Genomic DNA, 25,414 nt, shown 5'->3' with positions numbered 1-25,414 from the left:
GCCAAGTTCTCATCTTCTCATTGTTCTGTCTCATCTAGACTACTGTACATGTAATTCTCTTCTTGCCGGCTGTCCACAATACCTCACTGATAAGCTGCCGAATGTGTAGAACTTAGCTGCTCGCCTCGTTGTCCTGACTCGAAAGTGTAAACATCTATGCATGAACTTCATCACTCTCCTCCAGATGGCGGTGACACATGAGGAGGGAGGGGTAGCGGGGGGTTTATTCCATGGGATGGCAGGCAAACCGCTGAACAAATGTTTCCGATTATATCCCAGAGAGATAATAATTTAATGGACCTAATAATTTACAACCTTTAATGAAGCGCTATATTATAATTAAAAGATGCCAAAAGAGAAAACCTCTACCATCTTACTTTAATATCGCCCCGTAACTAGCATTTTTGCTGTGTAGTTTAGGGTGTTGACCCCTAACTGACTGCCTTTGCGTGTCATATATGTAATATGTATACATGTTTCTATGTCCGCCTTTCTCTTTCTCGTCGTGTAGTCAAAGATGCCGCAGGGACTGTGGACGTGGGATGGACAGTGAGTGTAGTGGCGGTCAGCACGAGAGCGCCGTATAAGAAACTGAAGGAAGCAGGGTCAACAGAGTTCACGGTGTTCGAGATCTCACTTTAGTCTTGCAGGCTTCAGGGGCAAGAACTCTGACAGAACTGTGCCGGCGCTTTTTTTTTATTATCCTCCCTTACTAGCCTATCATTACTTCTTTTTGGGATGGGGTAGTCCCCCGTTTTCTTGCGCGCGCGTGTTTGTGTGTTTGTACGCGCACGCATATATGCATTTCTCCAATCATTTTTATCTAGAAGTGATTAAACTTCTTGTTCATTTCGTCTTTGTTGTGGTCTACGTTCATCAAAGGTTTGCTAGGTACGCTTGTGCCGCGTGTACCTGAGCGAGTGGGTGTGTGTTCATGCGGCTGTGTAAGCAGCATGTGCTTTAATGCGTATGAACTTCATGACACAAAGTTCTGCATTTTCTTTTGCATATTTTCTTACATCCTCGACTTTTGCAATAATTCTAATTATTATTACTAATTATTATAACTAATTATCTTACTGCTCGTACTGTTTTCTACTTCCTAAAATTTGTTTCACGTTAGATTCTCCTCTAGTATCTACTGTCTATTTTTGTGTTTGCCTAGCTTTAAATTTTCGAAATCTCTGAATTTTATGTGTTTTCAAATCTCACTTCACCGACACCATGATGGCAGATGACAGGTGGCAGACGTAATTACCTATGGACAAGGAATTAACCAGGAAAGGAACGACGATTGGAAGAGTATCGTCAGCCAGGTGATTCAGCGAGTGTCTACGAGGCGGACACACCTGTTTACGAGATACCCACTGGCAAACTCCTGAACAGCGAGGGCTTACGAGGCAGATACACCTGGCTGGCGACGATAAACTTCAATAACCTGGAACAGCGGGTGCTGGCTGGGCAGAAATGCAGAAGCAATATCTGAAACTTTTAAAATCCTAAGACTTCATTCCCTCTAATGAGGGTGATATAACAAAAAACCAAAAGGCAGCTTCAGGATGCTTTTATTAAAAAAACTTCTGCAGAGCACTGCTCCCATTCATTCACAGAAGTACAGTAGTGTTTAATTTTTGTTACTATTTTTAAAAACCAGAAAATATTTATTTAAACTACAATATGTGCAAATAGTTCTCTCTTTCTCACACACACAATTATGAGCATGGTGGAAAGCTACTTACAATTAACAGATTATTGTTTATAAAGATGAGATCACCTCTGTCCAAAACCAGATTGATACGGACACAATCAAACAGGCCATACAGAAGCTGCATTAGCTGATCCTACATTATATACACATAGATAAAACTCAATGTTTTATTAAAACACCAATTGCACCTAGCACCTTACTTTCACCTCTTATCTCTATCACACAAATTCTGCGAGTTCATATCTGACATGCTAACAAGACACATAAGCTGCCACATTAATAGCCAGATGTCAAGATGTTCTGTGATGTCATGATGTTACATTCATATAATAATCACAAGGTATGCTGTTCAAAATGCCTTTAATGATTTAAGTCTCTGAAACATTCAAGCTTACGTGGAAACAGTCACATTGTGAAAGAAATTAGTACTAATGCCCTTGTGTTCACAGATGCTGCCAATGGCATAGATCACAGTAGTTGAAACACAAGATGCTGGCTGTTGGATCTGAACCCTAGCGCTTTCAGAAACTCTATTCTGGTGGTCTTTGAATGAAGGCCTAAAACAAAATAAGGAGAATATCCTGGTCAAGAACTTTGGAAACTGGGCAGGATTCTCGAAAGACTGACACATCAAAGGCTGGCAGGCAAAACTTTCCTACTGTCCCTCACCCCATACCTCAACTCCTCGTGCACATGCACATATATTATATACACACACACATTAACGCACATACATACACAGAGAGACAAACATGCCCACTCTCTCTCACGCTCATTTACACAGATCACTTCTCTTCCTTACATAATCTCAGGCCCTCTCTCTCTCACTTGAGCAATTAGGCATGCACATGTGTGCCCACACACACACGCAGTCATACAAACACAGTCATAGTGCACACAAACATTCATATTCACACACTCACCCATCCACATCCACACACTCACCCATACACATCCACAAACTGGCATGCACATATTTACATACATACAGTCCCCCATTTATGTGCACAGACACACATTCATGCAAGAACTCTGTTGTGCACACATTAACAGTTCTGTGAACACTCACCCACACACAATTCACCCACTTCTGTAAACTCACTCCCACATTTACACCAATACACGAACACTTATTCCATTATTGTGGAAATCCTACATGTGTATATGCAAAATTGTTACTTACAGACCACTTTAGGCCCTCTCCATCTGACTTAAGCACACACTGCACTGTAGAAAATATGGATAAACACTGTTTTACTGATTGTGTGCAGCTGTCATCTGGTTTCCAATTCAAGATGAGCTCTGTGCGCTTTTCCCTTTTTGTAGAATGAAAAATCCACAAGAGGTAATTTCTGCAAGAAAAGTTTGCTCATCTACAACACCTGACTTACTTCAAAACTTATCAGTGATACAAACTAATAAATAATGTAGGTTAAAATGTGACTTAAAACATGGGTTACTTTGCTAGTAAACATTGCTTCAGTTTTCACAGATAACTTAAAAACAGAAACAGTTTTTTTAAATTTCCACTATAAAAAGCTCAAAATTTAAGTAAATATAGCAGCTACAAAAGTCACTGGTCTTAAATTCATTATGTTGATAATCATATAAATCTAGGGCAAAAGATTTAGTGATGTACCATCATTACCTCGCAATAGACTCGCTTTACCACTCCAAACTTCAAAACAAAAACATCAAATGATTTGTCTAACACTGACATCACCATGCCTTTCTCCTCCAGAGGTCCTGCCTCCTGCAGAAAAAAATATGACAAAGCATTATATTTTGTGTACCATAGACAAAATCTTCTGCTAGTAGCATCTAAATAAATGCAGCAAGAAAGCAAAGCATAGGAAACACAATATAAGCACTGTGCAAAACAAGTGAAAAAGCAACACACTGTTAACAGAACATTAAAAAATTACTAGTTAACTAAAACAAGTTTTCCTAAAAATCTTGCTGTATCACCTTGACAAAGACGGAGAAGTACAACTCATTGCTTAGTTCTGATGCACGTTTGGCATTGGTCTTCTTATCATTACAATGATCAGCAATGAGGTGAAGCTCCTGGGATGATAACTCAGTCACTTCACAGTATTCTGTCACACAAAAATGACTAAGAACACAGGAACTGCAAAACTGTATGATGGTACTGATTTGAATTTACATTGTTATTTCAAAGAACTTTTAAAGCAGAATTCACGCAAGAACTGTTTTGTGTTTGGATCTAAAGTTTTGATTTTTTACTCTAGAGATCTTGAGAATTAATCTTTAAATACACATTACCTTACTTTTGTTATAACTCATCAGTAGATAGCTCCCCAGAGGGAAGACTGCTTAGTCTTATCTTGATCTCACAGAATTTGTAATATTATTGACATAAACATATTCACTAATATGATACTATTTGTTGATTATCCTATTTCTCAGTTCAAAGTCAATATACTCTGTATTAAAGAACATAATTACGCATGACAGAAATGATTCACTGATTGTCCATTGCTCCAAACACAGATCATCTGTCATAGTAATATTGTTTCGTTGTAAATGCAGCTTTTTTTCTCAACTGTCTATTGCTCAACAGAAACAAAATCAAGGTCACTTACCAAGAGCAGCAGCTAATGTGCGGTGAACAAGGATATCCGGGTACCTGCGGATGGGGGACGTGAAGTGGGTGTAGAGCGGCACATTGAGAGCATAATGATGGTACATAGCCTCATCAGCCAGCATGCCACAGCAGAAATATCTGGCCATCTGTCACATGCAAGTTCATATCTGTCATCAAGGCTATACTGAAAGAATATCTCACATGTATCCATAAAGAGCAAAGCTATACATGGAACTTCACATAACGACAGTAAGTTATTGCTCCTGGACAACAGAGAAATCAAGGGAAAGCATCTTATCATCACTGTTGAAAACAGAACCCACAGTTGTTTCTTTACTGTAATTAAGCAGTGGTAGAGATGCCCTGGAGTAAAGCAATAATAATATAAGGCTAATTTATATAGTGGATTTCTCCAGGGTACAGGAGACTTAATGTGCTTTAAACGTTTATTAAACAAAAATAAGATCTAACCACAGACTGAAATTGTTTATATCACACAGACCAAACATATAAAAAAAAATATAGATATAACACCAGCAAGAAAAACAAAGAAACAATAGAATGCTGCACACAAGAATGCCATAAAAACAGCGTATCAAAAGGATAACAGTAAAGTTTGGCAGCCATGGCAAGGTGAGTCTACAGTTGAGCGTTAAATGATCTGAAGGTGTATTTTAGAAAACATAGGGCAAATATCCTGTTTCCAGTCTCTGGTCCTATCAGCCTCAAACTACCAACCTTCTCTTTTGAAGGGGACCACATAGCTACAAAGCCTACTCAAAAACAAATGGCTCAAAGTAAGGAACTCATCTGGTATGGCTGACTGAGACACAATAAAATAACTTGCCTGCATGGGCTTGGAGCACATAGCTACCAGAATCTGCAACTTATGTTTAGACAGCTCATCCTCTCCTGTGTAGAGTTCCAGAGATTTCTGTTAATAAGACAAACATCGATGTCATTACAGCCTCTAACAAAACACACAAGTTCAAAGTTCCCATTATCACAATCGTTAGCAGAATTTCTTTGTTCCAGTTACAAGATAAAGCAATATGAAATGCATTTTTTTTCATATTATAATAATAGTAAGCACATCTTATATAGCACCTCACTCCAGCATCAGCCAGACTCATCAGACACATTTATATAGCGGTTTATATAAATATAGGCGCACGACCACGCCAGTTTAGGACAGGCATCAAATGCACTGCATAAACATGTAGACGCAATGCACAGCAAAATACAAATAAAGTTGATTAAGGCAGCGCTTTACCCACCAAACGTAGGTTCAAAGTGCCTAAAAAAATAACCAAAAACCCAACAAAATACAAAACAAAACAAGACATAAAAATCCTGAACATTGGTCTCTAAACAAAGAGACTCCTGTGTGCCCATGTGATGAAGTCACTCATGAAGAAGAAGAATGGCATCAGCAAAGTCAGTATGGTCGGCAAAGGACTGCATGAAATCTTCAATAAAACATTTGAAATGTAGCTGAAAAGTTATTAGGACACTTGTAAAAAAGCTCAAAGCACAATACCTGGTGCTGTGGCCCAGCCTTTGCAGACAGAAACATTCAACCCACACAACAGCTGTTAGAGCAAACAGTCATTGCAAGATCATCCTCCTGGATAAGCACAATGTCTGCCACATCAGACCATCTCCAATGAGCATGAAGCTTGATGAGACATCGCAATACCAAAAGAACACTGCTGATGCACAGATCTAAATTCTAAGCTACCGCAGGATGGTGAAGATGGCAGAAGAAATAAAATTATTCAGAAAAGAAGAAAAGTTGCAACACATAAATCCATCAACGAACATAGTAAATGGCATAACAAATTCACAGATTGATATTATGCTCAACACTTGACACAGATCAACAGAGGAGATGAAAAGTAACACTAACAAGTTAGGAGAAGGGAAATCACTCTCCAATATGAAACATTTCTAAGGCCAAAGTGGATTTACTTAGACTTCATGTAGCAAATCTACATTAAAGAAATCTAATAAATTAATTGAAACACTGCGAGATATTTATTGGCAGAAATGGGTCAAGCATAACAAAGTTTGAAAAATCTGTTCTTTTCAGGAAATCAACAAAAAAGTATATATTATAATAAGATTAAAAACACATTATTGTTAACTGAATGTTGTCATGTGGCTGTTTAATGAAAGAATTAAAGAAAGGTCTCAAACCACACACAACCAAGAAGCTGGAAAAATGGTTCATACAAATAGCTCAGAGTAACAAAGGAAAAATAATGCCTAAATGATTTAGGCGCTCTATATACATTCCCTTTAGATATGAACTTTTAGCAATATTAGCTACAAGAATAGTGTGTCATATTCTCTATCATGTTAATATTTTGAAAAAGCAGATTAATAGAAGAGTTTCAACATTTAGGTAAACTGATAATAAACTGCAATGTTTTCTAAATCACACTTTAACATTTTGGATTCAGATCTTGTTTGAAGTACACTATTTTTCTAACATAATTCACAGGGAGGGTGGCTATTGGGAGGTTTCTCCTTTGAACCACAGCTCTCTCTCAGATGGAAGCAAGTAAATAAATCAACTTTCAACAGATCATCCTACCTGGATGTCTTTTGCTGTCTTCACTTCCAAGGGAAAACCCAGACTTTCACATGTTTCTTTCTGAAATCAGAGCACTATGTAAGAATTATTGTAAAAACATAAATTACTGTAACAGGACTTTATTGTGCACAGTGAAACTGGATGATAAATAAAAACCATCCACCCCTTAAAAAAACCAACTTTATCAGCACTTTAGAATGCATAACCGGAAGATAAAAAATATATATTTTAAGATACAGCCTTTGCTGGACCAAAAAGGTTACACTCATTCTAGCCAAAACAAAGTAAAAATAGTATAACTGGAATTATTATTCTAGTGTTTTTGCCTAATGCAACAAAATCCATCAGCAGCTGTCACTTTACTGTCTTTAGATTAAGCACAAGTCAAAGAGACTCACCAATTCATCAATCATACGTGACTGTGGTGGTGGATGTCTCCTGAGGACAGCCTTGTCACGAAAAGCTGATTTGATCTTGTGAGCCACAGCCATGTTGGCCAGCAACATAAACTCCTCCACAAGTCTGCATATCAATAACCACATATATCACAAAACCTGTATTGCATAATGCCCCCCTCAGCAGCTTAATGTTATTACTGAGGCACTGTGTCCTTGGTGAGAGAGGGTTTCCTTGACAGTTTACGAGGTGGTTTTGACAATCATACTCAAGCCCCAGATATTGAACAGTGGGTCCCGAACAGAAAGCAAGAAAAAGCTCTGGCTATTGCAGATGACAACAAATACATGGGCATGTGTGGACCACAGTCATCAAATAATGGCTTATATGCTGCTGCAGAGATGCACCCGGTGCAAGATGGCATTTTACTTTCTTACTCTTACTTTGGTGCAGGCACACCGCCAGTCTCAAAGAATGACTGGTGCTGAAGGGGCACTACTCTGGACAGTTAACCCGAACCCTAATCTTAGCTTTTCCTTTTCCAATGGTGTTCACCATTATTCTTTTTTCATCCTGTATGTGTTCACACTGTCAGCAAGCATGTTTTTCATCAGCAACATGTAGGTTCAATAGTTGTCTTCCTCCAATAATCATGGAGGTGTCATGATGTGCATCACACATACTTTTCTCCAGAGAAATGCTGATTCAAATTTAATAAAAATGTTTTGAAGCACCAGTTTCTGTTGGAAATTGCACACACTGTTTGGCTGTTATGCAGATTTGTATGCTTTAGAAGAGAAAATCATGCTTATGTGGCTATTCTCCCTTAAGTGACAAGATAAGCAAGAAATACAATAAACCAGTCATAAAGTGATAGCCTCAAAGCCGAATAAAAGCATCAAAACTGTCATTTGATAGAAAAGAATTTAAATGTAATTAATTATTTTTAATAAACACAAAGTCATCTTCACTCTGATACTTACTTATTGCTATCACGCTGCTCGTGAACAAAATATGCATCTGGCAGACCAGTAGTTTTGTCTAAGGTGAACTGTATCTTGACTTGGTCAAGCCGTAAAGCTCCACTGTCAAATCTTGCTCTGCGCATGGATTGGGCTATCTGTTGAACCCACATTCAAACCTATGAGTTTGCATAATGTCATGTGTCATGTTTTTCACTATCACAGACATGTTCCGCCACACCTTTTGTCACATTCTGGTTTTTATAATTCTGCTGTTATACAAAGACACAAACAAACGAAGAGAATACACAGACAATTTAAACATTTTTTAATTTCTGAGGCTAAAAAAACACTAAGAGAATACAATCTGACTGGTAAAGAAAGGATGGCCATGATGTTATAACTATAGAAATGGTGGCTAACTGCAGATATTCTGTGAAATAAAGAATGTGATGGAGGAGAAAACATAAACTATATGCTTTCAACGTAAACTTCCTAATATCATAAATTAAGTTCTTATTCAGAAAATAACACACACACAAAGAAAGGTCAAACCTTATTCATTGTTAGAACACGAGTTTTGATGTCTGCAATAGTGAAACCATCGGAAATATGTGGCAATTCATCAACAGTCCATTCTCTCTCCGGCTGCTCAATAAAGCCCTAGTTACACAAAACAAACAATTTAATAATAAATATTGAATCCAAGCAATGATCATAAACAGAGTGACTAAATAAAAAGATACTAATGCCTCCATCAAATAAACTCAAGATTTCACAGCCTCATATCAACTGATTATTTTTCATAACATTTCTTCCATTATGTGTACTTCACATGCTTGTTTATCTCTCAAGTCTTGTTCTTACTATGGTATCAACAGCAATAAGATTTTAAAAGATATATAGAACACCACTTGTACCTGTGCATGATCGTAACTGAGCTTTACGCATGAACGTATAACAGACGGCCAAACCATTCTTCCAAGATCTAGAGAGGAATCAAACAGAGACAATGCAATGTTAAATAAGCCTCTCCTGACCGTCAGTTATTGTTTTCAAATGTTACAAGAAACTGCAAGAGATTAAGTGCTTCTGCATGTGAATGTGTGTATGTGTGCATATTTATGAGCAGCACACAGCAGAGGAGACAGAACAGCAACAATTTCCCACAACACAAAATAAGCTGCTGTTCTTGGACTGCATGTTTATATCTCAAGCCACATGCTTCCCATGTTGTGTATCCATCTCATGCTGGAGTGGGGAAAGTCCAGTCTGTGGGCTGTACATTGCCTACAAAATCATTTGTCTGGGCCTGCCAAGGCAACCACAGACAGGACTAGAAATTTAATAAATTTAGAGGCTTTTTTTCCCACAGCAACACAAATTTATCTTACATAATTCATAATAATAACACATTTTTAAGAACAAGCAAGGAACGTCCATTATGGAATAGACATAACACATATGAGAATACAGCGGGACAGATATGCATGCTTCTCGTTGGTTGTCTGCACCCTGTCTGGTTGTGTTGTACCGATTTAGTGCCAGGCAAGCTGTTGCAAAAGTGTTAGTGAACACACTGTGATGAAGCAACAGCTCGACCAAATGTACTATGGCTAATTTTTAAGTAACTAATCTTTTATGGTCTGCAATGATGTTATCAATATTAAAATGGCCCTAAGCGGAAAAAAGATTCCCCACCACTGATCTAATGAACACAGTGGACTGTCAAGTTAAGCAGCAGCATTTGTTCACACCTCCTTTCTCATTAGTCATTTTTGACAAGTTTAAACCCATCTGTCAAAGTCCTAAAATTTCCTGACATAACTATTTGAAGTTTATTTAAAACTTCGATGTAGTAAGGTAGCCTACAGAGTTGGAGTATGATGATTTGCTGATTCATGTTTAATGACAACATTAAAATTGTTGTATGGACAGCTAAGGAGATGATACTTGATTTCTTTTGGACCAAGGCACTCATAGTTCCTTTATGATCAACAATTAGCATGTTGACTTCAACATGGATGTTTCAAACCAAAGACACCACAAGCATATCAGAAAATCTAAAGTGTAAAATGATCGTATATTTTGGGTTAATTAACAAACAAAACAATTTCTAGATTTTAGATGGTACATTTAGTTTATTTTGCATTTATGAAAAAACAGTCTGTCAGAATAAATTCAGGGAAAAGTCTATTTCTGCACATTACAAATTTTATTTTGATTTATCCTCCTGTCACTGATATTTTACTTTTTATGATTCAGTGTGTTCCCATGGTCATGGTCTCTATAACCTAACTCTCTACATCAAAGTTCAGGTTGAAAATATTACTTGTTAATGGAAAATTAACTCAGAGGGGACTAGATTCATAATTGCATCTTTCCATCATCTTTATTTGGCACACTTTATAATGGCTGCACTTTTACCAAAAGTGATTTAGCTAAATAACTGAATATACAGTATATATACTGAATATATAGCGTTTCTCCATGATACGGATTTTGCGCGTTATAAGACCCCATCATCATCATCGTCATCATCATCATCATCATTATACATACATCTAGACTAAAGTACTCTAATTGGTTGGCTCATTGATTTGATTTTGTTTCTTTTCCTCTAAATCATTTACAAACACATGAACCTTTAAGTACATAGTCACTAAAAGCAGCTTATGTTAACATTGTGGATCAATTAATATTACTTCTCCTTTTTCTGTCATCTTCCAAACAACAGAGAATGTTAGTCGATCTTCATCAGGGTTTAGACTGCAGAGCTGTTCACAAAGCAGTTGTGGCAACATGGGAATGACCTGAAAAATAAGCAGAAAAAAAGTTGTTTCTCCATTAATTTTACTAGACTGCCTGACCATCATGAGCTTAGGGGCCACATCTCATTTTTAACAAAGCAAACTATTGACCCTGGCTGTTAGAGGTTTCAACAAATTAAGGTGCATCCCCCCTAAATCTCTAAAAAAAATTTGCATGAGAGCTCAACTGTCTTCTCATTTTCATGGTCATCATGCTCTTTAGCTTGCTTACTCTTGCCTGACTTCATGCACTTGTCAGCTGTTCGCCTGGGCTGTGCTTGTTTTTACATCTATAAAACAGAAGAGATGGAAGATTTCAAGCTACTTTTCAACCACTCTGCATGCTGTGCTGCTTGTGTTTGTCACATTGTAGCCCTTTCTTTTGATCTGACACACTGTAGGCCTTCACCAGAGTGATCAACATCACCCTTGCAGCTATTTGACCACACCTCAACCAACCTTCCAGCCAACCTCGATAACTTGCTGCTATGTCCTAACATCCTCTTGCAAGACAGGGATGTCTGTCTCTAGTGACCAAAGGATCTGGGTTGGCTAATCAGCTTACACAAATCTAAACGGCACCCCATCTCAGAACTTTATCTGGTAATGCATATCCAGACCTTACACAACCAGGTGTCTCTTCTTCGAGAGCAAACCCTTACCATCCAATCAAAACTTATGCTTTCCTGACATCTCAGTAAAAGATAGCTTGAGCATGACTTCAGATATCACTCCTCCCCTTGTGGCATGCGATTGCAATCTCTATGTGGTAAACAGTGGCCAGTTCTTCCATTCCTATGGCAATGACTTGATGCATCCAAAGACCTACTCAGTGGCGTAGGAAGATGCTTGGCTTTTGGGAGGAGTGGTGTTAAACTCCATGCTTACAGTAAACAACATTCACATTCTTGCCTCCTCAGTATCTTTTTTGAAGGGCCGGCTGCCTCCCTCCTCCCCTGGTTCCCACCTCAATGTCACAGAGGATTTCACCGTATCGGTTCTGTCCTCTTCAAGATAGACAGTCTCAGTTATCCCATATATATCTTCATAGACCTTGTCCTTCTGGATTAAGGCTGTCATAAGAACGCTTGTCACCTTCAGTATCTTGCACATTTCAGTTCAAGTGCATGAGGTGCGGGTGATAGCTGCTAGCCTTGCCTTCCATAAGAATGTGGGTCTGTGGAACATCATGTCCTCTATCAGGTGGCATTGTGACTCTAACTTTGGTTCATTCTACCTCTGTATTCTGTTTGCCTTTTCTGCTGTTCTGCATCTGGTCAGCCCTATTTTGGCAGCACAGCCTGACAGGGTCTTAACTTTACTGCATGTTGCCTAGTCAGCAAGGAAGGTTTGTAGCAAAACCCATCTCCTAATAGGTATTCTCCTAAAATTGGGTTGTCTGGTAAAGTTAACAGAAATGAAATTGCCCTTTTAAATTATCTTTCTCAATACTTACCACACAACAAAGCGAGTTACCTTCCATCCTTCCCTGCATCTGCATATGGGGGTTGGCAACTGCCGAACTCTCTTTTCCAGAGATTTTTTTTATAGAAGTCTAAAGCATATGCACCTAAATTCAGCAGGGACTCTAGTGGCTAGGGAACTAATCCTACTGACTAGGAGCATAATCGTTGGGTCATCTTGTAAGCAATGAAGCAAGATAATTTATAAGGAAAGTTTCATTTCCTTATTCTCTAACCACCATGTGTAAGTTTCCATTTACAACCTGATTTTCAAATAAGCTTAGTTGAAACTTGAACAAAATAAATAAAGGCTTGAAAAAGTAAAGTGTTTCTCAAACTAACAGTTAACATAGGTAAAGACCAATATCTGATTTTGTGAATATATAATCATTTTCTTCAAATAAATCCCCTTTTCTATTTTTCTGCTGGTATTCAAGACAATTTACCTTCTGAACAAGATAGACACTGGTGGCACGGCTGGCTGCCACCTTATCCAGTTTTGTGTTTTCTTTTACAAAGTAACTGACATCAGCAATGTGGACACCAACTTCGTACTGACCTGTGTGGAATGACCAAGTGAACAAATATGCTTCAGACAGGGTTTCACCCTCAAACACTAAACACTTAATAGACTTCAGCACTCTTCCTGTCTCCCCAGATTCAACTACTTGCCACTCTTATCCTAAGATAAAAGTCAGTCACCTACCATTTCCAAGATCTTTGCATGAAAGGGCATCATCCAGATCTCGAGCAGTTGAAGGATCAATGGTAAAAACACACTCGCTTCGGAAGTCTTTACGCCACTGCAGCTCTGCTTCAGGTATGGTCCATGGAGATTCTTTTGGAAGGCAGGCTAAGATCTTAATAACCAAAGAAAATTTATTCTTCAAAAAAAAAAAAAAAAAGTTTAAAAATTGGGCAAATTAATATCAGCAGCATTCTGCAGTCAAGAAACAGAAAGAAAACATTAAAACATTTTGCAAAAATTGTAATGTTAAATATGATATAAACTGAATACATATGGAAACAAACAAAACGAGAGGTATATTAATCTGGAATGAAGCACATTAAAAGGACATCATTCAATAAATCAAGTTAGAGATGTAGACATGATCTATTTAAGATCTTTTGATGGCATCATTCCAATAAGGCCATCTTACCCAGAAGATAAACGTACTGGATGACAAGCAGTTGCACTTTGGCATAGGAGCCTTCTGAACAAGATAGACACTTTTTTTTTTTAGAATACCAAAAACACCTGTCTAAGAAATCTCACTCCTCACCTCTTGAGAGAATTCTGTGCTGTCAACATCATTCTCCATCAGAATAGCTTCAGTTTGAGGTTCAATCTGCCCAGCTTCCCCTAAACTTCTGGCCAGTGCACTGCAAACACAGAATAATGAGTGAAATATGCAAGCTTCATTATGTAATTATTTTTAACTTTTTTTTTTCAGACGGGTACAGAAAATTAGTATGGTCCATAATGTGATGGTTTTGCTGAGGTGGTTGCACGCTGACCCAATCAAGACATGAAAAAAAAATTTCTTACAAAATTGAAATGATAAAAATGATAAAAACCAAATACCTATCACACAAGCAATCACAAGTATATAATACAAAATAAAGGTGTAAAAGAATTAAGTACCCTCTTGGAAACTTGCTGTGTGCAGACCACTCAGCAATGCGAGCAATGTATAGAATGTTGGCAAAATCCTCTGGCCTCTCTTTAAAACCTGCAGATACACATGAATACGCAGCATTGTTAACTAACTGACTATGGAACATTTATTGCCATTTTATGATGTTTACCACTTCAAAATTGTACAAGCACGATGAAAGCTGGATATTTTAAAGACTGTTGAGGTAAGTGTAACATCCAAAATAATGCAATCTCACTCTGAAAATTTAGGAAAATGAAAGATAATCCAGAATTATACCATAATACAGTCACAAGCTTTTGAAATGAGGTTTAGAACATCTCAGAAAAGCCTTATTGAATGGATTATGCTAAGGTAAAATTTGACAGAACTAAAGTCAATCTGTTGAATGCATGGTTTGATAATTGAAATGAAAATGTTTAAAATATTCATAGCAGCCTAAATGTCTGCTAACAAATGAACACGTGGACACCAGACATAAAGAAGGCCTAATCTCACCTGGTGGAGCCTCATTTGCAGGAATCATCATGCGTGGGACCCGCGAGTCCACAGGAGAAAAGAGAAAATAATTTGGGTTCTTGGCATGGAAGATCCGTAAGCTGCCACTGCTGGCACGAGAATGCTTCTTCTCAATAATAGCAACCACCTGAAAATCAAAAATCTCTCAGAAAACAAGGATTGGTCAAATCTGGCAACAATCATAATGCAACTTATCAGAGATAGAGAAATAAAAGGTGGATTATGCAAGATACAAAAAGGAAAAAAAAAAGAAAGTATTAAAAATTAAACTTCTCGTCCACCAGATGATTCATTTTTTATAAAGAGGCCAGCAGAAAACTGATCAGAATGCACACAAAGTACCAGATCAACAGAACAATCACCACTGCACTTTTTGCTCATGACAACAGATAAATATCTACAAATGTATTTCCCTTAAAGAAAGATGCCGTATTTTCTATGCAGTAACAGTACATTCTTTTTTTTATTGCTTACTTTTCCAGTCTTCTGCACCAAGCGGTTCATGTTGACCACTTCTTTTTTTATGGAGGTATTAGATGTGGATTCCCCATCTAAAGCACTGATTTCTGACTGAAAGAGCTGCCTAGCCACTGGGCTGCCTTTGCTTATGATATCTTTTACAGACATGTAGCTGCGATTGTGCCTGCTTTTGTTAGGACTAAGTGTGCTGGCTAAAGGTGATCCCTCCTCCACTGGCTTTTTGGGTGTCACTAAAGCTGGCTGCACAGGACTCTTGTTCACCACTCGGGTGCTCTCTGCACAAACAAAACTTTCATTAGTCTGCAGTTCATGTCCAACAGTGTATACACTTGTACATTATATTCTTATATGCCTAGCAGGGAAGGGACAGCTATACAAATTGCTTTAATAATAATAATATATGCAAAATTTGTAAAGCGCATGCTCACACTCCTAAAGAGCATGCTCTTAGCACCTCAGAACAAGAAAGAGACATGGACAGCATACGAGGGACAGGAAAATAATTTTCACAGGAACTAAGAAAGAATAAACAACAGTACTAATGATAAATAAAAACAAATACAGAAAACGCAAAGAGGAACCAAATGACAAGAACTGAGAGTATCATGATAAAGATGAGCAGGGAACAGTGTGAAAAAGGACTACTAGCATGGTGGGAAAGGGTGTTCGGAGTAATGTTTATGGAAGAGGAGCGTTTTCAGTGCACATTTACAGGATTCCATAGTGGGTAGATGGTGGATATGTTCTTGGTAGTTTCTAAAGATTGAAACAATGAATTTTGGTCCCTAACTGAAAGTGAAAACTAAGATCTTTTTGGTGAAAGTATTAACTATTCTTTAACAAAAGAAGAAAAACGTGATTGAAGCATATGGCTCAACCAAAAAAAAAAAAAACAACAACAGTTAATCCTGAATTACCAATAATTCACCCTTTTTTCCATTGCACTGCACTAGGTTTATTCCAAGATGTTTTGCTAGACTCAGTCAAGCATGTGTTTTCTACGTTCATTCAGAGACAAGCACCAGCTCACCAATAGGTTGCCCAGACTTGTCAAGGTCAACTGTCTCCTCCTCCTCAATTACAACATCAGGGCCATCATGAGCATCCATAGCCTCTTTCATCTCAGCATCATTTGTCTCTTGTGCCATGGGACTGTTCTTCCCCTCATAATCCTGAAGTTCACTTTCATATACCTGAAGCAGACATCTCAAAGTATGCAGAACTCCTTGTTAGATGTTAGATACAAAACAAACTTTATGCATACAACTAGACTATAGTATATATATACTCTTCCTACTCAAGTACATACACTCATGTCCATATGCACAAACATCCTCAGGTATATGAAAGCTTGTATACAAACACTCACAAGCATGAAAAGTAAACAAAAATTAAAGTCTGATTACATACTCGCCAGCTTTCCCGATCTAAAAGTAGAACAGCTACCACATCTCCATTCAGAGCCCGATTACGATTTACTGTGCCTGATATGTATACATCTGCTGAGCCATCCTGAAATATAAAACTCTTTAATAAATATTAGGAAAATTGATAGAGTAGTTCAAGGTTTTAATCTATGAGGAAATATTTCCCTTTTTTGTTAGAGCCATAAAAATAAAAAAATCATTTTTTTATTGGTACAGGTGACTCACAGTTTATCCAAAGACAAAAACATACAAATGAATATTTACAAATAAATCCAAACTCCTTTAAAAAAAGCAACTTTTGTGCAAGTTTGATCCATAGGTAAACAACTAAAAAATGTTAACTATTAGAGGCATCAAAAACAGTACAGACTCTACTAAAAGAAAGTGACAAAGCACATAATGCATGCTCAGGTGACAAGTGCAGCAAAGTTGTGAATCATACCATTTTTAACAAACCATCTAGAAGTGTTAATTCAAATTCACGCAGTTTGAACATATGAAAGATGCAAGCATACCAATCTCTTTTGTTAACAGACTAAATGAAGAACTTACTGGCAAAGGGACATAAGCATCCTCAAAGTTCTTTGGATTGATTCTGATTCTCCCCTGAAATAAAAAAAAGATTATAATATTGTAATGTAATATAAACTAATTATTTTCCTTTATGTAAATATAGTACTTGGATAAACATGACCACACTTAAAAGGGAAAAAGCAAGCAAAATAACAAGCTGGACCAATGATGATACTCCGATTCCAAATTACTCGAGTTCGAAATTACAATCTGAAAAGAATTCTTTGCTTAAAAATGTATGTGTAACCAATATGGATCAGTACACAAAGGCTGCAGCATCTATTTATCTAGTGACGTCATAAGCTATGAGAGGGCAGAGTATACTATCAGTCTCATTAGTGTGGTCATCAAAACCCAGCATGGATCTGGGATTCTAAACAATGAAGACCTGAATGATGTTTTTATTCTTGTACAATTAGTCATTCTCAATAAGGAAAAAAACAAAAATTTTCAAAGTTGTTGTTATCCCTAAATAACTTGAACACAAATGTGCAGCTTTTTGGAATTGTTTCAAGATGTTGCAGTTGCAAAAAACTTACTTCAATGAGGGTGCCACGCTTAAGTCCTTCAGACACCTTTTCTGTTGACCAGTACTCTTCAAACTGCATGAAACGTATGATGAATTGTGAGCATGTCATATAATAATCAACATGCTTGTATAGCATGGAATCTCAGCACATGGTCAAGTTACCAACACTTGACATTACCAGAGCATAAAGATGAGATACAGCTGATAGGGAATGGGTGTTCAATTGTACTACATCTGCAGTACTCTCAACCAACACACACACAATCTTAAACATGGACAACACAGGACATGAGTTATTACGAGAGAAATTTCTGAAATAAAAAACATGCTAAATGGTTCAAACTGAGAATGGTGCCACATTATAATTGTCATAGTTGTTGCCCTTTACCCATACATCAGCTCTTTAACATTAAGGGCAAATAAGATATTATATGTACATATGTACATGCAGTTGTGAACTAGTGGCTATTCAAGTGTAAGTGTAAGACACATGCACATTTCTATTTGTGCATTTAAATGAAAATGTATAGACACATTTGTACAAATAAGATACACTGAGGATTATGGATGTGATTACACATAAACTTAAACATGTGACTTGAATGTCTAGTCATAATGTTGATCTATGTTTGAAAAAAAAATGATACATTAACTGCTTAAAATAACTTCCTGAAAAACTTTTTCACATATTAAATTCTCAGTCATTTGGATTTATATTTAAATATGGTAACACTGTAAAAAAAAAAAACCCACCACTTAATCTGTTTTTGTGTGTTTGCTCATTTTAGACACTTTTATCTGAACACAAATACTATTCATTCCATAGTCTCAGTCACTCATATTCATCAATTGTGAGAATTTTAGCAATGACAGAAAATTTATGTCACTCACATGTGATTTCTTGTGTGGCTGCTTTTTAATGTTGTTGGAGGGACTGCCTGCTCCCTTCATGTCATTATTATATCTCTTGGGCTGTGACAGTGTGTGCTGATGTTGAACTGACTGCACTGACGGTGTAGTCTCTTTCACAGTTTTGAAAGATTTTGGTGAGCTTCCATCCAATTTTTCTTGGGGAAGAGCACATCCAGCTTTCTTTATTGCTCTGTCCTGAACTGCCCCTCTTTCTATCAGAGACACTTGCTGCTCCATTTTGTCTTTGCCTTGTGTCTCTCTTCCAACAGACTGTCTGAACTTCACTTCAGCTGTTGGTTCCACTGCTGATTTGCCATTTTCTGTAATATCCTGATTATGAGTTTCTCCTGTATTTACTTCTGCAGTCTTCTTAGATTTTTTCTTCTTCTTTTTCTTTTGTTTGGGTGATTCAGTTTGAAAAGAATTAGAATTTGATACGACAAGATTTTGTAAACTGTCTGATACATATTCTACATCTACAGATGCACCTGCACCTGTTGCTATAGTCGGTACTGTATTAATGCCTGATGGCTGCTGTGCTGATCTGGACCGCTTCTTCTTTTTGTGTCTCCTTTTGCTGGAACTTATTACAGTCCCTTCAGTGCCTGCACCAGAGGCTGCTGTAGAGGGGAACTCATGTGTCATAGCATCAGAGGCTGTTGCCGAGGAAGACCCTTGTGTCACACTAGCAGATGATGCCTCCTGAGCAGGAATCCCAGCTGCATTCACATGGACATTCAGGACATCATCGTTGTTAACATCTATCTGACTGCTGGCTGTCTCATCACTGTCAGACTGCAGTGACTGTGACACTGGTTCCTCTGATGCATCTGCTGAGGTATACATGCTGTGAGGTATTGAGACAGTCACAGATAAGGCTTGATTTGTGTTCTTTGATTGAACTAAAAAAATTAATAGAAAACTTGCATGTACCACCACATCCTAAGTCTTAAAGTAAAACCTAAATCAAGCAAAACAAAATACTTTGTAGAAAAATAATTTCACAAGTTTTTTTTCTAAAGAATTGTACTATTTCTCTGCTCAATGGACTCAGCTCACCATGCTACCGACAGACCATAAGCAAAACAGACAAAGGCATAAATGATTCACAGTTACCTATGTCTGTAGCAGAACCATGTACAGGACTCAGTGGCGTGTTAGGATTTTCAAATTTTCTGACTTGCAGAGAGGCTCCTTCAGATGTGAATTCCGTATCTGTCATTTCAATGTTTTCCATTGTTTGCTAGTGCTTTGTTTAAATGGTTACAGAACACAATGCGTTATCTGGAAAGAAAATAATATTTGACTTAAAAACTATTATCATACAAGAGGAAAGGGAGTTAGTACGTCTCTGAATACAACAATAATTATATATTAATCTGATTGGTGGTATAAAAACTGGGAACAACTGGACACTGCAGGGCTGATTCCATAGTACTTTTTTTGCAATCTAGAAAAAGAAGCTAGAATTAGGCTAGAATTAAGGGCTGAGTAAGGCTAGAAATAGGGCCTGGGTTACTGTGTTAGGATCTGCTTTAGGTTTAGGGTCAGAGCTTTTTCGTTTTCGGGGTGTACGTCATAGCAACCTATGACATTGCATGATAAGCTCGCCTATAGTGCTGAAATTATTTTTTATAATCATTTGGATGCAACTTTACTATTTTCTACTCGTTGTTTTCTAGCTAAACCGGTTTGTATGTGGTTTATTCATAATTTATTTTTGAAATAAAAAAAATTCTGATCACCATTTTAATTTGAAATGCTGCAATGAGGAAGAAAAATACAACAGCATCTAAAATATGTCATGACACTAGAGGCGAGGGCAGGTTTAGTCGGTTGACGCTGATGTGTTGTCTTTAATTCCACAAGTATGCATTTCAAAAAGCCATGTTTTAAATAGTTCAATTGCCACTCACCATTTAGAATAATACAACTCTATGAAATAGCTGTTATATATTGTTCGCCGACTATTTTTCCATAAGGTCGTTTGTAGCGTTATTTTACTTCCATTTTAAACAACGGTATGCAACTGCAACTAAAGCACCTTAAAATATTTATCTGCGCAAGTCAAAAAGTACAAGAATAAAATGCCATTACCTGATAAACGCTCTAAAATTATTCTTAAAATAGGAAAATGTCGCTGAGGTCTTAATGCGAAAAATAAATCGTTTATATTACACAAGAGTATTTCTCGGCAGAAGCCACTATTTATTTTTTATGTTAAGGGCGATCACTCCATCACACTTTGCGCAGGGGAAGACAATCCGCAGGCGAAAACATGGCGTCATGTTCAAGCTGAGTGACCTAAAGTAACAGATTTGAAAGAAAACTGTGAGAAGAGCAGAAATAAATTAGAAAGAACTGCCACATTTATGAAGGTCGTACAAATTCTAGTGATACTCATGATCACGTAAACATATTGTAATAGGACTGATAAGTTTCTTTCTCGATCCACAGGCAGGTCCGGGTCATGTCACCTTCTGTAGCCGGACTGATTCGCTTTTCTGAAATTAAACACTGCGGCTGGTCCATCGGTTTGCCGAGTTTTCTATAAAAAAAAAAGCGCTAGGGCCAATCCATTTCTTTTTACAGTGGTGTAGGAAGATGCTTAACTTTATTTAATTGTTTAGGATTTTTGTTTGTTTGTTGTTGTTGGTTTTTTTATGTTTTTTTGTTTGTTTTTTTTTGGGGGGGTAGACTCCATGCTAACAGCATGGACCTATTAAAGTACTGTAGCCGGACTTGAACACGTTCCTCGCTAGGCTAAGACTCGACCCCTAGCTCCAATTGTCAGTCCGTTCCACATTGATGTTCCAGGAAAGAGGACGGAAGTTCCCAAGGAGAATTTTCTTCTAAAATTCTAGCATAAGTACACGCTCGCATTCGTTCGGACTGACACGCTCACGCAGGTAAATAAGTTCAAAGACATAGATTTATTTACACAATTTACACATATAACTACTATACTTATATAGCTATTATAAACTACCTATAGCCTACTAAAACATAGCACCTAACTCCCTGGGGTGGGGAAAGATCGAGCCGCTTTCATATCCTGGACTGGGTGGTGCACAGACCTATTGATCATCTGGTTCTCTTCAGATCATTATTGTGTAAGGTTTGATGAATAAAAAAGTAAGGTAAAAGCTATCCCCTAGTCTTATCAAGTCGTTGGGAGGTGAGGTGTTAGAGACCTCACTTTTCTCGGGGCCAGCTGTAAGTGAGGGCGATGCCCATCTCCTCACTCTTGCTGCCTTACCTTCCCCAACCCTCTTTGGAGTCAGGGGAAGCTGGGTCGACTGCCTTACCTTCCCCAACCCTCTGGAGTAAGGGGAAGGTCGACTGGAAGAAATTAGCTGTGCTAGTCGAGAATCGAACCAGCGTGCTCTTAGTTCAGACGTCAGCGCTCTAACTACTCGACTACCCAGTTCCGATTAATAAGAAACAAATTCAGAAAACTCAAAGAGCATAGATATATTCACCTTGTTTATCAGCATGTCTGAATGTAAAGAAACAAATATCTTCGTCTACGCAGAGATGAACAGCTGTCGTGCAATGAAACTATGCGTGTGATGTTGAGTCCTCATGCATGCGTTTGAGCGCTCTTTGCACTTCTAAATTGTTTTCATGTAAGAGGCGAAAACACTGTGGCACGCATACAATCCATTTTTTTGCTTTAACAGCATCCCAAATGAATACACAGGCGATGATATTTCTGTCTTACTGTTATAAAATTACAGTAAAATCTCAAATTTCCTTGTTCCGACCTAAGAAATTTCTTTTTCTGAAACTAAAACGAACATCTTCTCTGTTGCTTCTTCCTCTGTGTGAGTGTGTGGTACATATTTCTAAGTAGCTTCAGTCGTTGTTTTTAACATTCTCTTTCCCTTTTCACATTTTGTGTTTTTGAAAATACTTGCAAATTTTCGTTCGCAAAAGAATTTTTTTCTTGAAGTAAATTGGAAAGATATTTTACAATTCTCCTACTGTTTAATGTTTAGTGCCAGTTATTTGTTTGTTTGTTTCTTTCTTTCTTTTTACAATTTTGTGAACGCGAAAAAAATAGTTGGCCCCAGCAGGGATACACAATGCAGGTCACGTCGAGGAAAAAGTATAAAAGTTCTCGGTTTGAGGTAAAGACTTCAAACGACGCTGTTGAAAAATATCAACTACTTACGGTACATTTCATGATATTTGTCTTAAATGACACCGTGGACAGAAACACAATACATGAATAGTCGTGTAAAATTATTTCCTCTGCTCGCGACGTGTTATGCGAGCAACATGAAGGCTTCCGCGTTGAAGACATCTCTCTTTCTGTGTCTAACCGTTCGAGTAATTGCATTTGAAACGTACAGGTCAAATTTGATAGGCAGGAGAAAACATGTCTTCTCAGAACCTAGTAATTGCTCTTTCACTTCAACTGCATTTGATCCTGGACGGAGCACTTCACACCAAGTGGTAGATGCAATTGTTTCCGAAAGGCAAGAAAACTTTCGCGTCACAACGACTTCGTTGACAGAAAACACCTACACAAAAAACGATGTAACCCATGTAAACTACATTACCAACGATGCGGACATGACTTTTGACCACAGCGAATACTCATTCATTTATTTATCATCAGATGAAGTAAAAGATTGCTTAAACAGAAATTTGGTGAGGGTGTTCAACATTAGCTTCATGGTTACCAGAATACATATTAACAGTTCGGAAATTATCCTCGGGACAACGTGTTCATTGAAAGTTAATGTTATTTCTAGCCTTGTTGTTAAAACTCACATTGTTGCTAGGGAGAATGTTGTGTGCCACGGTCTGGCGCTCCAGATCTTTGACTCTGGAAGAAATCGCTACAGTCTCTTGCCTTCCTGTATGTCCACAGCAGACGAAATCTTCTCTTACACCAATTCAATCGAAATTTTCTTAACCAGACGGAGTTCCTATGAAAAGCCTTATTTCCTTTATCTCAATATATCCGGAGTTCCGTTTTCGGCCAGACCACAGCTGGAAATGAAGTATACTTCAGCTAATCAAGGTATGTACATCTTTGAAGAAAATAACTGCAGTAAAAGGATGCAAGTATTTACTTTTGCTCACGTTCATATCCCTCTTCACTGGCGGACTTGGAGCAGATCTACGATGTCTTTTTTCCTCTCTCCCCTTTTTTTTTTTGTGTGGTAAATGTGTTAACTCGACATACTGGATAAGATGTGTTTGCAGGGAAGAAGAGTGCAATAACTAATAAACATAAACAGGTTCTTAATAATAATAATAAGTTCATTTGTATAGCGCTTTTCTCCACCATTTAAATCGGACTCAAAGCGCTTTACTATACTGGTAAGATGGCGCAGATGTGACGGTAGAAATAGAATGGCACGGAAAAAGATAAGTTACACAGACATAGAAATCCATCCAGAAACGTAGCAAATATCATAAAAGATGAACTGATGAACATGAGTCACGAAACTTCGCGCAAATCAACGAACAAATATGAAAAAGGGAAGAAGAAGAGTTCAACAATGGGACATCACTCTCAAAAGAAGAGAAAACTGCTCTCTGTTTTCTAACGTATCTCTTTTTATGTTGTTTTGCAGTCCGTTTCCTGCTAGCGGACTTGTACTTGCTGTCACAGAAACCCTTTTAAAGTCAAAACGCGATGTTAAAAAAAAAAAAAAATAGAGAAAGTAATAAGAAAATGGGTGGAATTCGCGTTTTACGCCGAGCCAGCAACTAAGGTTACATCACTGCAATGCAGCCAGCCCTCCTAACAGAAGCCACATGCTGGGAAAGAACAGCGTGCCCGAGACGAGATCTGAACCAAAAACAGCCAACCTTCACTTTATTGGCGACTGGCGCTAATATCTGCGCCACCGGACTGCCTAAAGTAATAAGAAACAATATAATTTAATAAAAATATATAATGTTTCACTCACTGCTGCCTACCTGCATTTTAACTAAGACAAAAGATTGAATAATCTTGTATTTTGGGGTATGTAAATGTGTGTATAATTATACGCTTACAGTTTATATTTGTAAACAGGATATGTTCAGACACCGGGCTGGGACGAGAAAAAACTGTATCCCATGCACATGGACAGTTGGGTCCAGATACCCGTTCCTGAGCAGCACAAAGTCATGACGAATTTTTACAGTGTAAACATAACAGGTGAAACCCCAGTTTGTGCCCAAGACTCGCTGTCTCTGTACACAGAGAATCTTGGCAACAGTACCCAGATCCTTCGCATTTGCTCCTTTGACCATCCGCCTCCCGCTCTACACAATGCGACCAACCTATATGTCCACTTCCTCAGCAGCAAACACTCTTCAAACACAGGATTTCGACTTTCATTCTCTTTTCACGCCCTCTCCGCTCTTCCCCAACAACTGAGGGACGGCAGGTGGAACTGCTCTGTGCCGCACTGGCCCGACTTCCGCCTGCACTTCCCGTGTAACCTGGTGTCCGACTGCGTGGGCGGCGAGGACGAAGTGGACTGTCCTTACACCAGTCACGTGTGTGGTCCAGGTTTCCAGTGGACGAATAGCACCTGTGTGCAGTTTATCAAAGCAGACAAGAAGGTGTTATGGAATGATGCTTTGGACACTTGTGTATCGCATGGCATGCTCTTACTATCAGCACACTCGCCAGAAGACTGGGAGGGCGCTCTAAAACTTCTAAGTTTTCATTCCCATGATGAGGTATATTATGGACTTCGTGCAGGAACTCCATTGTTGCCACCCATGTAAGCTGACACTCTTTCCTTTTGTTATCT

At 38.0% G+C, this 25,414-nt stretch overlaps 1 protein-coding gene across 1 annotated transcript; it reads right to left on the bottom strand.

Moving 5' to 3' along the window:
* Positions 1–1,548: 1,548 nt before the first annotated feature.
* On the bottom strand, positions 1,549–20,893 carry LOC112556958 (DIS3-like exonuclease 2). Its single transcript, XM_025226463.1, is given in 26 exon segments — positions 1,549–2,265; positions 2,892–3,060; positions 3,357–3,461; positions 3,677–3,807; positions 4,315–4,462; positions 5,164–5,250; positions 6,916–6,975; positions 7,314–7,437; positions 8,295–8,431; positions 8,829–8,936; positions 9,194–9,237; positions 9,240–9,261; positions 10,979–11,086; positions 12,993–13,105; positions 13,253–13,406; positions 13,830–13,929; positions 14,192–14,279; positions 14,703–14,850; positions 15,198–15,478; positions 16,234–16,396; positions 16,614–16,715; positions 17,183–17,236; positions 17,743–17,805; positions 18,624–19,546; positions 19,761–19,928; positions 20,742–20,893. Coding segments are annotated over 24 exon segments (3,462 nt in total). The 5' UTR covers positions 19,882–19,928; positions 20,742–20,893; the 3' UTR covers positions 1,549–2,265; positions 2,892–2,982.
* Positions 20,894–25,414: the final 4,521 nt, after the last annotated feature.

This window comes from Pomacea canaliculata, linkage group LG2 (genome assembly GCF_003073045.1).
Source record: "Pomacea canaliculata isolate SZHN2017 linkage group LG2, ASM307304v1, whole genome shotgun sequence".
NCBI classification, from domain to species: Eukaryota; Metazoa; Mollusca; class Gastropoda; order Architaenioglossa; family Ampullariidae; genus Pomacea; species Pomacea canaliculata.
This window is presented reverse-complemented; position numbering and strand designations above follow the sequence as displayed.